The 14196-nt window shown below is 49.9% G+C and overlaps 1 protein-coding gene across 2 annotated transcripts in view; it reads left to right on the plus strand.

Annotated features, from left to right (window-relative positions):
- Nucleotides 1-10344, plus strand: part of map3k13 (mitogen-activated protein kinase kinase kinase 13) — a 42953-nt gene extending 32609 nt beyond the window's left edge. For both annotated transcript variants that reach the window (XM_084478746.1, XM_084478747.1), the window contains exons 6-14: nt 1-84; nt 1272-1380; nt 1708-1817; nt 3672-3788; nt 6081-6224; nt 7161-7836; nt 8100-8170; nt 8297-8588; nt 9081-10344. The exon at nt 1-84 is cut by the window's left edge and continues 75 nt beyond it. In XM_084478746.1, the coding sequence (XP_084334872.1) occupies nt 1-84; nt 1272-1380; nt 1708-1817; nt 3672-3788; nt 6081-6224; nt 7161-7836; nt 8100-8170; nt 8297-8588; nt 9081-9182 (1705 nt within the window). In that variant the 3' untranslated portion in view covers nt 9183-10344. The remainder of the gene's footprint in view (nt 85-1271; nt 1381-1707; nt 1818-3671; nt 3789-6080; nt 6225-7160; nt 7837-8099; nt 8171-8296; nt 8589-9080) is intronic.
- Nucleotides 10345-14196: the final 3852 nt, after the last annotated feature.

Raw genomic sequence — 14196 nt, forward strand, 5'->3', positions numbered from 1 at the left:
CTGGGGGGTGGGCAGCAACAGCCTGCACCTCCCCGTGCCCTCCACCTGCCCCGACGGCTTCAAGATCCTCATGAAGCAAACCTGGTGGGCCTCCTGCTGCTCAGCCATCAGCCAAACAAGGCCTACGCACTGGTCCACGCCCACTCCACTCACCCCAGTCAGACTGCAGTGAGACTAACTCGAGTCTAACTCTAGACTAACAGTTAACTCTCACTCTGGGTTAGACTCGAGTGATACTAACTCGAGTCTAACTCTAGACTAAAAGTTAACGCTCACTCTGGGTTAGACTCGAGTGAGACTAGAGACTCGACTCTAACTCTAGACTCACTTGAGTTAGACTCGTGTGAGACTAGAGCGAGACTTGATTATAACGCAAGTATAACTCTAGGCTCACTCTAGTCTCACTCTAGTATAACCAGAGTGGCAAGACTAGTTTGTCTCGAGTTAGACTAGACTAGACTAGACAAGAGCAGGGATGGGCAACTTTTTTACAGAAAAATCGATCAAGAAAACCATACCTTTCAGTCAAGTTGAGAAGCAGAGTAACTGTTCATATAATGCAAAGGCAAACCCACGTGTCTAGTTTGATTAGAAACAATATCAGTCATGAAAGATTTCAACTTAAGTTGCCACTTCAACTACTACAACTGCACTGAATATGATGCTAGTTGTTGCACTTAATGTTGGGCCACTGTTTTTCAGTTTTGTTGAATGATCATCATTGAATGATGATGTTTGTGTGACATTTGCACTGAAAAAAATACTAATCACTCATGGCTGTTGTTGCTTCTTTTAAAACAAACTTGTTGTATTTGTCGTTTAACAATAGTATAGACACGTTAAAAATGCATTTGAGCATGGGAAATATTAAATTACTGTATGTTGGTTCAATTAACATACATGAATCTGAATGAATTTTTAGGGAGTGGCCATCCTCAAAATGCACCAGAATACAGGAAATCACATCTGCCAAAGTCACACCCCCAGACCCCCCACCCACAAATTGTATCACCAGCCGCCACTGATACAGACATATATAGACACATATTCATTCTTATTTAGAATTATTTTGTAGCTTCTCTCATATCCGATTAGTTGAAGTGCGCCGTCATGTGGCCCTCTTTATCATGAAAGTTGCCTGGTCTTCATTGTCCCCTCACCACCAGTGATGGTTCATAGACCTAGACCCAGTGAGGACAGCGTGAGCCCATCCTGTCTGCTCTTGATGGACTGGTTGTTAATCCCGCCCTCTCTGGTGTTCCCGTGTTCAGGCAGGGCAAGCCCAGGAACCGACCGTCCTTCAGGCAGATCCTGCTCCACCTGGACATCGCCGCCGCAGACATCCTGGGGGCCCCGCAGGAGACCTACTTCAAGTCTCAGGTCTGCCCCTTCATCTCTGAAAAACACAGGGGCCCTTCTCCAGCCCTGGGCTGTGAACACAATCCAACCACACACACACATGTTGGGAACTTTAGCAACCGAAAGCTTGAAAGTGAGGATTTTGGTTTTACTGATGTGGGTGGTGTGTGTGTGTGTGTGTGTGTGTGTGTGTGTGTGTGTGTGTGTGTGTGTGTGTGTGTGTGTCTGTGTGTGTGTGTCTGTGTGTGTGTGTCTGTGTCTGTGTGTGTGACCATGCGTGTGTGTGTGTGTGTCTGTGTCTGTGTCTGTGTGACCATGCGTGTGTGTGTGTGTGCCTGCGTGCTGCAGGCGGAGTGGAGGGAGGAGGTGAAGAAGCACTTTGAGAAGATCAAGAGTGAAGGAACGTGCATCCACCGCCTGGACGAGGAGCTCATCCGGCGCCGGAGGGACGAGCTGCGGTGGGTCGCTGTGGGAGTGTTGGGACGCTGCTTTAGGCAGCCTCACCTGGCCCAATCGGATTGGACTCTGGACGTTTGGACTTTGCTACAGTGGCCACAGTAGCAAAGTCCAGAGTCGGGGTTAGACCCTCTGGACGCGGACAGACCCTGACTAAAAACCGGACCTTGACTTGTACAAACGTTGCCTTTAGGATACTCTCCGACGTCACGATGAAGGGACACAGGTGACGAGATGTGTGTGCATGTGTAGAGCTCTGTCTGCTTAGTGGTGGATTTGAAAGGAAAGGACGAGACCATAGTCATCCTCGCTCATCATAACGCTCCATCCCAACACGGTAATGAAGGTACCACAAATTGGATGTGGGTCGTAACCATGGGGATAGCACACACCCCACCTTTCCAGAACTCTAAGCCAAACACACATTTTAGTTTAAACCTCAGGGTTCAGATTCCAGGTGGACCAGTGATGACACATGAGTCCTTCTCTCTGTGCTGCCCCTAGTCCCTCCTCTGGTGCTCAGCTTACTGGTCCCAGTCTCGCCACTGGGTGTTGAGTAGTGGGAGGGCCGTTCTGGCCAGGAGACAGCCCTAGGAATGGAGCGAATGCAAAACTGTCTCCATGAAACATTGGCGCTACAAGCCGATGTTTACCTGCACTTCTGTAAGTGAACATGCCTTTGATAACATGACGGTGTGCTGTTATATCACAAAGGTTTATTTTTGGATATCAAAAGAGTGAGAACCTACTTTTAGTAATCAAACAGGGAAACAACCTCAGAAACAAATGTATCCAAGACATGGAGGAGAATGGCCACTTATCATAATCCCCCTCACCTGTTAACTGCCATTTGCTACTCTATTTGAACCTTTTTACACCTCCACCGTCTCTCTGAGGCGTGTCTGAGAGAGGGCTTCAGAGGGGGTCCAGCCTGTTACCCCAGCATGTGGGGGAGCCCCGGCTGAACCAATGTGCCGTCGCCAAGGGGTAAGATGGACGCCCCCTCCATCTTACCCCTCCTAGCCCAGAACGTGGTCTCTCTACTCAATGCACTGCAAAAAGACAGAAACAGTCATTTTAAGTTCACCATTAAGGATGTCTGTACAAGTCAGGGTCCGGTCTCTAGTCAGGGTTTGTCGGTTCCTATCTTAAACTCGACTCTGTTGAGGGAAAATCCACTACTCATGGAGCGGCTCCAAACAGAGCGGGAAAGAGACGTACTGAGGCTTCAGTGCCCACTGCCTCAGGAGAATGAACCAGACTAACTAATGTGTGTGTGTGTGTGTGTGTGTGTGTGTGGTGAGTGAACCAGACTAACTAATGAGTGTGTGGGTGTGTGTCTGTGTGTGTGTGTGTGTGTGTGTGTGTGTGTGTGTGTGTGTGTGTGTGTGGTGAATGAACCAGACTAACTAATGAGTGTGTGTGTGTGTGTGTGTGTGTGTGCGGTGAATGAACCAAAGTAACTAATGAGTGTGTGTGTGTGTGTGTGTGTGTGTGTGTGTGTGTGTGTGTGTGTGTGTGGTGAATGAACCAGAGTAACTAATGAGTGTGTGTGTGTGTGTGTGTGTGTGTGTGTGTGTGTGGTGAATGAACCAGACTAACTAATGAGTGTGTGTGTGTGTGTGTGTGTGTGTGTGTGTGTGGTGAATGAACCAGAGTAACTAATGAGTGTGTGTGTGTGTGGTGAATGAACCAGAGTAACTAATGAGTGTGTGTGTGTGTGTGTGGTGAATGAACCAGAGTAACTAATGAGTGTGTGTGTATGTGTGTGTGGTGAATAAACCAGACTAACTAATGAGTGTGTGTGTGTGTGGTGAGTGAACCAGAGTAACTAATGAGTGTGTGTGTGGTGGCAGGCATGCGCTGGACATCCGGGAGCACTACGAGAGGAAGCTGGAGCGCGCAAACAACCTGTACATGGAGCTGAGCGCCATCATGCTGCAGCTGGAGGTCCGCGAGAAGGAGCTCATGAAGTACGTATACCACCGTCATACCACCACCATCATACCACCGTCATACCACCACCGTCATACCACCACCGTCATACCACCATCATACCACCGTCATACCACCACCGTCATACCACCACCGTCATACCACCATCATACCACCGTCATACCACCGTCATACCACCACCGTCATACCACCGTCATACCACCACCGTCATACCACCACCGTCATACCACCACCATCATACCACCGTCATACCACCGTCATACCACCACCATCATACCACCGTCATACCACCGTCATACCACCACCATCATACCACCGTCATACCACCGTCATACCACCACCATCATACCACCACCATACCACCACCGTCATACTGTCCATAAGGACCCGGCGTTTTCGGTGCCTGCAAAACGCACTCTTTTGAAACCAGGTCCCAGGGTGGAAAAGAGAAAAACTCCCCCCTGCGTTTTTGTGTTAGGATTCATGAGAACCCCAGATACGCAAACGATGACGTCATCTCCCCACCTACCAGGTCGGCAATGATGTTTTTGTTTGATTTGTATTATTTTTGTAGCTTTAAATACAGCCCCTTGGTACATTTAACTGTACATTAAAAAGTATTTTCTGCTCAATCTACAAGGTTTAACAACCTCTTCTCCTCCTCGACTGTATGTTGGTATACAGCGAGCAGGCTCGATGTGCATGCGCTGCCCCGTCTTCTTCTTTTTTTGGTGGAGAACCAGCGCCACATATTGGCCTGGAATATGTACTACAGCATTTCTACAGCAAGATGGGTTTTTGCAATGAGCCCATCATTACGGAGAATTCCTGAAATGCTACAAAGGAAAACAGGGGGAAAAAAGACAGGAAACACCATCAACATATTGGGATTGGAAGACGAGTAGAAAGAGGGAGGCAGGCAGACAGAAGGCAGGCAGACAGACAGGTAGACAGACAGACAGACAGACAGGCGAGAGATGAAAAAGTGCATTAAATAGATAGCTAGCCAACCGGCTAACTAGTTAAGCTAGATAGATCTTATACTGTCTGCAGCTTATAAGCTTTTATCTTAAGTGAGTAACTTCATCACCTGGTACTGATACCTGGTCTTCTTCACACATTTACACAGCTAACGGCAACAAGATATATATTTTGGAGTCCCGTTTTGAGCACATCTTCAAAAACAAGCTTGTTTCTAAACAAAATAAGCTGTATTTCATTATTATCTAATCACCAGAACAGCGTTGTCGTGTTAACAGTCAGGGGTTCAGTGATTCAGTCTTCTGATTGGTCCGCTCCACGTTAAAGTGCATCAGACGGACGCCACCAGGTGTCTCTCCCGGTAATGTTCCGGCTTTCATTCACAACACCGCCGTCTTGGATTCCTGCAGGGAAAATGTACCAGGTCTTCAGCAGGCTAATGCCGGAGTACATTTCCGGGAATATCAATCCCTATTCCCAATCCCACATGACCCCATGCAGGAAATGTGAAACCAGTGCTCTCTGTGTACACCACGCTCCCTCCTCAGTGGTCCTGCAGCAGGGAGCTCAATAGGTATACTTAGTGAAGTTCTACTCTGGGGTTTGGGGCTGACTGCAGAGTAATTGCCTTTCGTTCCTTCAGAACATGGCAGTGTGTATGTATGTATACTTATTCTGCATGTAGCATCTCTCAAGACTCAGCTCCTGCACTTTCATTCTTTTGCCAATTTCCTATTGACCTACTTCCACCCACCCAAAGAATAGGATTTTCCCGTCTACTGACTGTGTGTGTGTGTGTGTGTGTGTGTGTGTGCGTGTGGGTGTGTACAACTCCAAACAGAGTGGTAGAGGGTAGGAACGGTATTGAGACAAGGCTTTAGTACTCAGTAATGCCTTAAAAATAATGAATTTAAGTAACTTATGAAACGAAATTCTGCTCTGTGTGTTTGTATGTGTGTGTGTGTGTGTGTGTGTGTGTGTGTGTGTGTGTGTGTGTGTGTGTGAGTGCATGTGTGTGTGTGTGTGTGTGTGTGTGTGTGTCTTTGTTTTTGGTAACGTCTGTCTTTGCCGATGTGCATAAAGTGAACGTTGACCAAGGGTTTAGTATGAACCAGCAGACTGCAGAGGTCATCATGCGTGTCTGTGTCACATAAGAGAGCCAGTGTGGTGGGGGTCGTGTCCCCTCTCTCCTGCCCTCCCTGACTCCTCCTCTCTCCTGCCCTCCCTGACTCCTCCTCTCTCCTGGCCTCCCTGACTCCTCCTCTCTCCTGCCCTCCCTGACTCCTCCTCTCTTCTGCCCTCCCTGACTCCTCCTCCTCTGGCCGCAGGCGGGAGCAGGCGGTGGAGAAGAGGTACCCCGGGAACCACAAGCGCCACCCGCTGCGGCCCATCGTCAGGCCCAACGCCGTGGAGAAACTCATCAAGAAGAAAGGAAGCCTCTCCCAGAGGCCCAGTCTGCCCGGGGCCAGAAGGTGGGCCCCTGGGGAGCGTCCCTGGAGAGGCGGGCCCCTGAGGCCCCTCACAGGGGGAGGGGGTATAGCTCCTAGTACTGTCAGCCCCTCAGCAGGCTCACCACATGCTGATCCTTACTGTGATCCCACTTAAACCTCCAGGATGGGGCTCTGCTGGGGATGAATGATGTTAACAAAAGAATGATTATATATACCATATCAATTATCATATATGAATGATCATGAATGAATAATCATTGGCAGTGACGACCCTGATTGGATTGGTATTTTACATTTATGTTTACATTAAGGGCGTTTAGCAGACGCTTTTATCCAAAGCCACTTATGATAAGTACATTTGTCAGAAGAAAGAGAAACAATATATCTCTGTCGCTACAGTAAGGATGTTCATAGAACCAAGTGCCAAGCACTAACCATCACTAGGTTAACCATTTCCCCGTATACACTAATCATCACTAGGTTAACCACTTCCCCGTATACACTAACCATCACTAGGTTAACCACTTCCCTGTATACACTAACCATCACTAGGTTAACCACTTCCCCGTATACACTAACCATCACTAGGTTAACCACTTCCCCGTATACACTAACCATCACTAGGTTAACCACTTCCCCGTATACACTAACCATCACTAGGTTAACCACTTCCCCGTATACACTAACCATCACTAGGTTAACCACTTCCCCGTATACACTAACCATCACTAGGTTAACCACTTCCCCGTATACACTAACCATCACTAGGTTAACCACTTCCCCGTATACACTAACCATCACTAGGTTAACCACTTCCCCGTATACACTAACCATCACTAGGTTAACCACTTCCCCGTATACACTAACCATCACTAGGTTAACCACTTCCCCGTACACAACGCAGACAGCGAGGGGAACACGCTCCACAATGCTAACAGCTCTGTTCCTCTCCTCCAGGCCGGACCTCCTCCGCTCCGACGGGATCCCCAGCCTGGAGCCCCTGCCCTCCCCCTCGCCGCTGGCGTCCAACCCCAGGCTCTCCACGCCCCCGGGCAAGGCCCGCTACCGCAGCAAGCCGCGGCACCGCCGCGCCAGCAGCAAGGGCAGCCACAACGACCTCCCCGGGGTGCTGCGGCCCGGGCCGTCCGAGGACCCCCAGCCCCTCCGGTACCCCCAGGGGCCCGTGCTGCCGCTGAGGGGCCGGGAGCAGGCCGTGGTCAACTGTGCCAACAACCTGCGCTACTTCGGCCCCGCCGCGGCCCTGCGAAGCCCCCAGACCGACCACCTGCAGCACCGCGTGTCGGGCCCCGGCCCCGACCTCATCCCCTCCGCCGGCGTCGAGTGTGACCTCCGCCCACGGGCCCCGACCCCCCCCTCTACCGACGGCCCCGCCGCCCCTCCACCCGGCCCCCCCAGTGGGTCCCTGGGCCCCGGCCGCCAGGCACACCCCTTGCCCAGGGGCCGCTCTGATGGTCAGGACCCCCCTCGGAGCTACCCCCTGCTCCAGGGCTCCAGGGACGAGGGGCCCCATCCCGGTGCCGGCGGGGACGTGGAGGAGACGCCCCGGCCGGGGGAGCCGGCGCTGCGGGCCCCGCCCTCCGCCCTGCCGCGGACCCTCAGACCGCTCAGGAAGGTAGGAGACGCTGTAGTGGGGGCCCCTGGTGGCTCTGCTGGCTCCGGGCTCTGAGGAGATCAGGGCTCTGCCGGGAGCCGGGGGGGGGGCTGCTCGCTGCATGTGAACACGCTGCACTGAGCTGCAGATGGGGGTTGTGGCTGCATCATTCATGACCACTAGTTTGCTTATTTAATGTTGTCCACATTTGGTTCCAATCAAATGTATAATCGACTATGGATCAGAAGGATAGGGATGGTTCTGATCGCTGTCTCCTCTCCCAGGGCGGCGATGAGTCCTCTGAGGAGGAGGAGGGAGAGGTGGACAGCGAAGTGGAGTTCCCAAGGAGACCGAGGTAAAGTGTCCACCACCTCCCCCCCTCCCTCGCCATCTCCTCTCCGTCTCCTCTTAATGTCCTCCATGAAGGCTTTCAGCCTCTGCCTCCGCCGCCCCTCAGAGATGTGTCCCCCCCCCCCCCCAGGCCCCACCGCTGCATGAGCAGCTTCCAGTCCTACTCCACCTTCAGCTCGGAGAACCTGTCGGCCAGCGACGGCGAGGAGGGAAACACCAGCGACCACTCCCGCAGCGGGCCCCTGGAGGGCCTCAGCGCCAGCCAGGAGGAGCACCTGGACGAGCTGCTGTCCCACACGCCCGACATCCCCATCGACATCTCTACGCAGTCCGACGGCCTCTCCGACAAGGAGTGCGCCGTGCGCCGGGTCAAGACCCAGATCTCCCTGGGCAAGCTGTGTTCTGACGAGCACAGCTACGAGGTCAGCGCCCCTCTGGTCACCATGACGACGATGACATGATGATGATGATGATGATAATGAGGATGATGACGATGATGATGATGATGATGAGGACCACCCACACTAAACCCGCTCCATTAGTACTAGTGAATGTGTGCAGAGGTCACTGCACTAGTGGAACTATCTGCACCCTAACAGACCTCATAGCTACGCCGGGTCTGCTTGTTAACCTTCCGTACGTAGATGTGTGTTATGATGTGTAGTTAATTAGGTACAAACATTATTTGTTTTGTAAGTTATTTGTTTTGTACATATTTGTAGTCATTTATTATATTTGCAATGATAATTTATGTCTTTATACTTTTTGTTGAGGATTACTAAAACAATGTGTCAAATGTTATGTTCCATATATGAGGTTTGAGCCGCACTCACCACTCGTCCAGTGTCCCCTCTCACCCTGTCATGTGTCTGTGTGTCAGCGTTCAGCCTCTCACCTCCCGCTCTGTCTCCCAGAATCCTCTGCAGTTTGGGGATTCAGACGGCCAGTCCTCAGAGGAGGACGGCTCCGACGCCACCATCAGGAACAACAAGGCAGGGGCCCCCTCCACCTGGTGAGGGCCCGACCCAGAGAGGGGGAGAGACGTCACCAGGGGTCCCCTCCACCTGGTGAGGGCCCGACCCAGAGAGGGGGAGAGACGTCACCAGGGGCCCCCTCCACCTGGTGAGGGCCCGACCCAGAGAGGGGGAGAGACGTCTGCATCGTCCTCTCTCTGCCTGGAGACATGGACCCCCCCACCCACTGCAGGAAACTCAGCAATAAGAGGATCGCACTGTAAACCCAAAAAGCAGCCTGTGAACGACAAAGAAGTTCAAATGCAATCGATCCTACCTGTCCAATCCCTTCTCCATCCCACTAGGCTCGCTCTCTTCCTAACCCACCTCCACCACCACCAACCCCTCCCCCTCCTCCACCACCACCACCTCCACCACCACCTCCTCCTTCACAACTCCACCACCACCACCACCACCACTTCCTCCCCCACCACCTCCTCCTCCACCACCCCCACCCCCACCACCCACCGCAGCATCCAGGCGACACTAAAGGCAGGGATTTCCATGTGAATGGTATGCAAGTGAAACATCCATCATTTATTTTTGGCTCAATTCTAAGAAAAGCAGATCATCAGGAGCAGAATACATGGAACACAGCAGGAGCTGATCGGGACAACAGTGAGGAAGAGGCTCGTCATGAGTCTGTGCATTGTGGAGCTCTCAGCCACACGCTCGTACTGACTGTATGTAGGAGGTTATCATAATAATGGTGATGATACTAATGAGGATGATGATGATGAAGCAGACATGGAACAGAGGGACCAGACCACCACGGACAGCGGGCGGAGAACAGGGCTGTGGGGAGGCTCTACGTCGTTGGGATCTGACCCCCGGAGCAGCAGGGGGCAACAACACTCTGTCCCGGTTTGCTACGGGGCAGAGTGAGAGGATTTAACTCTAACTTGGCCAAGAGAGACTCACCGTCCAACCAGCGCCTCCTCCTGGGTACGTCTGAACAACCCCCCCCCCCCCCCCCCCCGTCCGTCCAAGCCCCTCCCGATGGGCAGAGTTACTATAAACCCCCCCCACCCCCCCTCGCCTGTAGAACAAGCCCCGCCCACCTGCTGCTCCATGGTCTGCAGCCGTCAGACCCCCTGGTGGTCAGGCAGTGCTAGAGGAACAAGAACAGGAGACCAGCGATCAAACCAGACCTTACAACACAGTCGCCCCCCCCCCCCCCCCCCCCCCGCCGTCTCTCTCCTGTCGGGGGGCCGTGCTCTGGAGGTCAGAGGTCACAAGGGACACCTTGGAGCCCCCCCCCCCCCCCCGATGAGGTCAGAGGTCACAAGGGACACCTTGGATATAAGTGTTTATGAGCTTTCCCTGTCCCTGCAGAAGGGACCAAGTCTTATGTACATCTCAGGATTGTTCTAGAGCTGTGAGGAGACCGGACCGGACCGCACAGCATGTTAATTAGTGAGGCTCCGTCTGGCACATGTTATGGACCATGCAGGTATATTTAAGATAACTCTCTGTTGAGGACTTGTTCGACCCCTTAGGTTGTTGTAGTTGTAGCTGACATCATTGTTGTGTCCATTTGTTGGGGGTCGGGGTAAAGATGCAGTATTCCTTTTTCAGTAAAACAAACCACTAGGTTGTGAGGTGTTATTTTCGTTTCCTCACAGGTTTATCCCTACTCATGGTGACACGAGTGCTTTGTGGTACCAGCTGTGTACATATTAGTGTCAAAAACAGGCACCTAAATATTTTCTGTGTGGTGGTAAATGAGACAGCAATACGTCAGCTTAAAGCTCAGGAGGGGAGGGTTTGATAGATCAGGACTTTAGGTGTCTAGCTGGCTGGACACACACTGGTGGCATAGAATAATTAGTCTGCATTAAACAGATAACATATATTTTTAAATAGGCCCCTTCCTGTGATGTTGCCTTTGCTGGTTTAATGCTCAGGTCTTAGGTTGCAAAAAGAAAAACAAAAAAACAGGACCAGTATATCAATGTCCGCTAGATGGCGCCATGTATTTGCCTTTTTATTGCATTACATAAATCCACTCATTCCTTTTCTACTAGTAATCATGACCGTTGGTAAAGGTCATTCTTGATATAAATCGCTTCTTCTTTTTTAACCCTGTGCTCTTTAGAAATGGATACTGCATCTTTGGAGTCTACATGTTTGTTTTCATCATCTTAAGTGTTTTTTTTGTCAGGGTTGAAATGACTCATTTTCCAAAGTAAGTTTTGAGAAGGCTGTGACAAAGTAAGGAATATATAAGCCAGAGAGAAGTCCACGAGCACCGACCACGCTCATGGTTTCCAACAACCTCATCTCAGTGTTAGTGCTACTACCGTGTGTAAGAAACTCCTAGATGTGAGCCGTTTAGTTCCTCTACCCTGGTCTCAGAGCTCAGAGTGGAGCTCTACCTGGTCTCAGAGTGGAGCTCTACCTGGTCTCAGAGTGGAGCTCTACCTGGTCTCAGAGTGGAGCTCTACCCTGGTCTCAGAGCTCAGAGTGGAGGTCTACCCTGGTCTCAGAGCTCAGAGTGGAGCTCTTTAAGACTGATACCTGCTCTGTGCTAAAGCTCCTCCCCTTTGTTTACCGCATCAAGTCCCTTCACCAAGATGTCCCACTATGAAATGATTGTAGATAGATTTTAATTTAATTTGAATCTTTTAATGTTGTTTGTGTTTCTTCTTTGTAGCTGGCCTACATGATTATTGATCTAATTTATTATGAATGACGGGAATTGTGTTTATTCAAAAAAATCGGGCAGCTTTAGAAATAGTTTTCTCTGATCCCCTGATAAGTATTATTGAGAGGAAGCACAGCAGATGTGATCAGGAGGTGGACAGTATTGAGCGCTGGAGGCCTGGTGCAGACCCTCCTCTTGGGGTCCATCCACCCATCGTTGTGTTTCTAATGGGGATCATTCTTCATATCTCTGAGGCCACCGGGGGTTAGAGGCCAGTGGTCCAGGGAAGTCTTCCACACATGCCTTTACCATATACTTAATAACAGGGTAATTAAGAGGTTATGTCTTAACCAGGTTTTCTGACATTTCCCCAGCGATCTCTTTCCCTCCCTATGAACAATACTATTCCACTTACATCCGTTTCTGTACAAGTGTTATAAATGTCATGTACACCTCATACCCGCTCCTTTGTGAAGCTCATATTTCCAACCTCCTTCACCTCTCCAATGGCAACCGAACAAGCAACCCTGGCCAGTGTAGTGCTCATGGGTTTACGGAAGAATAAATAAATGAATAAAAGCAAAAACAACTGCATGGAATAATTGCTGAGGTACTGTACCCAAAACCGTGTGGCGTTTTCTCTCTTGTCTGCTTCAGTTATAGAAGGACAGGAGCTCCTCTTCTGAAGGCACCACGTTGACGGTGCATCTAAACAGTAAGTAGCTAGATACTTTATTCCTCTCCTTGGGGAAATTCAGGTAACCAGTAGCAACAGACAGTACACATACAATACAGTTGACAAACAACAAAATAGACAAACAAAGAAAAAAAGTTAAAGTCAACCAAATAAGTCATTCTATATAAAAGAGTCAGAGGTAGATATCAAGGCTCTACCTGAGGTGTTGTGTAGTCTGATGGCTGAGTAGTGGTTGGAACCTCCAGGGAATTAAGTCTAGACAGAGTAGGGTACCGGTCTGGTTTGTGATGGTTTATTAACACACTGAATGGAGGTCTGCTCACTCTCTCCTGCTTCATTTCAGCATTATGTCAAAAATATTTGCTTACAGTTACAATCATTTTGCAAATAACAAAATTAACAGTACAAAATAATCCTCATTATTAAGCAGATTGCATTAAACATTTTGAACCAACAGAATGCCTATTATATATCAGTAAGGGCATCCGTGGGATACTGGTTAAGCATTTGGACCGGTAACCTGAGGAAGGCCGGTTCGAATCCCAACTTAACTGCAAGCCTTAAAGCTTATTCACACAACCCCTCACCTCCAGTAGAAACAAATAGGCAAGGCATGTGTCTTAGAGATCGCCTGGTCTTAGTGATCCGCCTTCATACTTCCGCTCTATTTCCATTTCCTTCAGTAGTGCAAATGAAATGAAGTACGAGATTCTGGTAACACCAGGCTATCTTAGTGAAGCTGTTACGCTCATTTATCTGCGTTTGTAAATAATAATAACGTGTACCAAAATTGCGCGAAATGTATGCAATTATAATTATTGTTCAGCTTGCATTAGAGTTTGCAACTTCAATTGTCTTACTTTGCTGAAAATTCTCTTATATCTAATGAATAAATCACACACACACACACACACACACACACACACACACACACACACACACACACACACACACACACACACACACACACAATCCCTGACGACACAGTAGGCCTCTGCAGCGCTACGGGAGCCGGCCAGGGACAAAACACCCTGCAGGAAACCAGCACTGAGGATTAAACTATGTTAACTCTGATACAGGCCCACCGTAATAACTTTTAAGATAATTTATAAATCGAGTATACAAGTTAAACCTTTATAAGTACATATGTTAAGGTGGAGTTCAGCATTTGAACGTCTCAGGAAGTCGTTATTAAACCGATGTTGTTTTGTTGTGATTTTACTGTGAGGGGGGCGGGGCTCATTAAAACAGATCAATTAACGGGATCTCTCCTACCTAGGGTTGCCAACTCCCAGACTTTCAAATACGGGACACCTCTTGATCGAGATTGTTGGGGGGGGGGGGGGGTCATTACTTCGGGGTTCGGTGATTGGCTGCGTGGGTCTGGCTATTCAGTGTGTTTATAGTGCGCCAATAAAGTAACTGGCTCGTACTGCATCCTTGCCTCCGTGTGTTTATACGCTTAAGCAACCCACGGGTTTTATTAATGCAACGATAACCGGCATTACATAAAGGTACAACACGACCCCAAAATACGGGACAAAGTGCGTCCCGTATCAGTTCATTACGGGACAGGTCTTTTAGTTGCCAAATACGGGACGATCCCGTATTTTACGGGACGGTTGGCAACCCTACTCCTACCGGACGGAGTGACGATTCTCTTCTCCTGGCTG

The sequence above is a fragment of the Micromesistius poutassou genome, assembly GCF_964030765.1.
Source record: "Micromesistius poutassou genome assembly, chromosome: 14".
Classification (NCBI taxonomy): domain Eukaryota; kingdom Metazoa; phylum Chordata; class Actinopteri; order Gadiformes; family Gadidae; genus Micromesistius; species Micromesistius poutassou.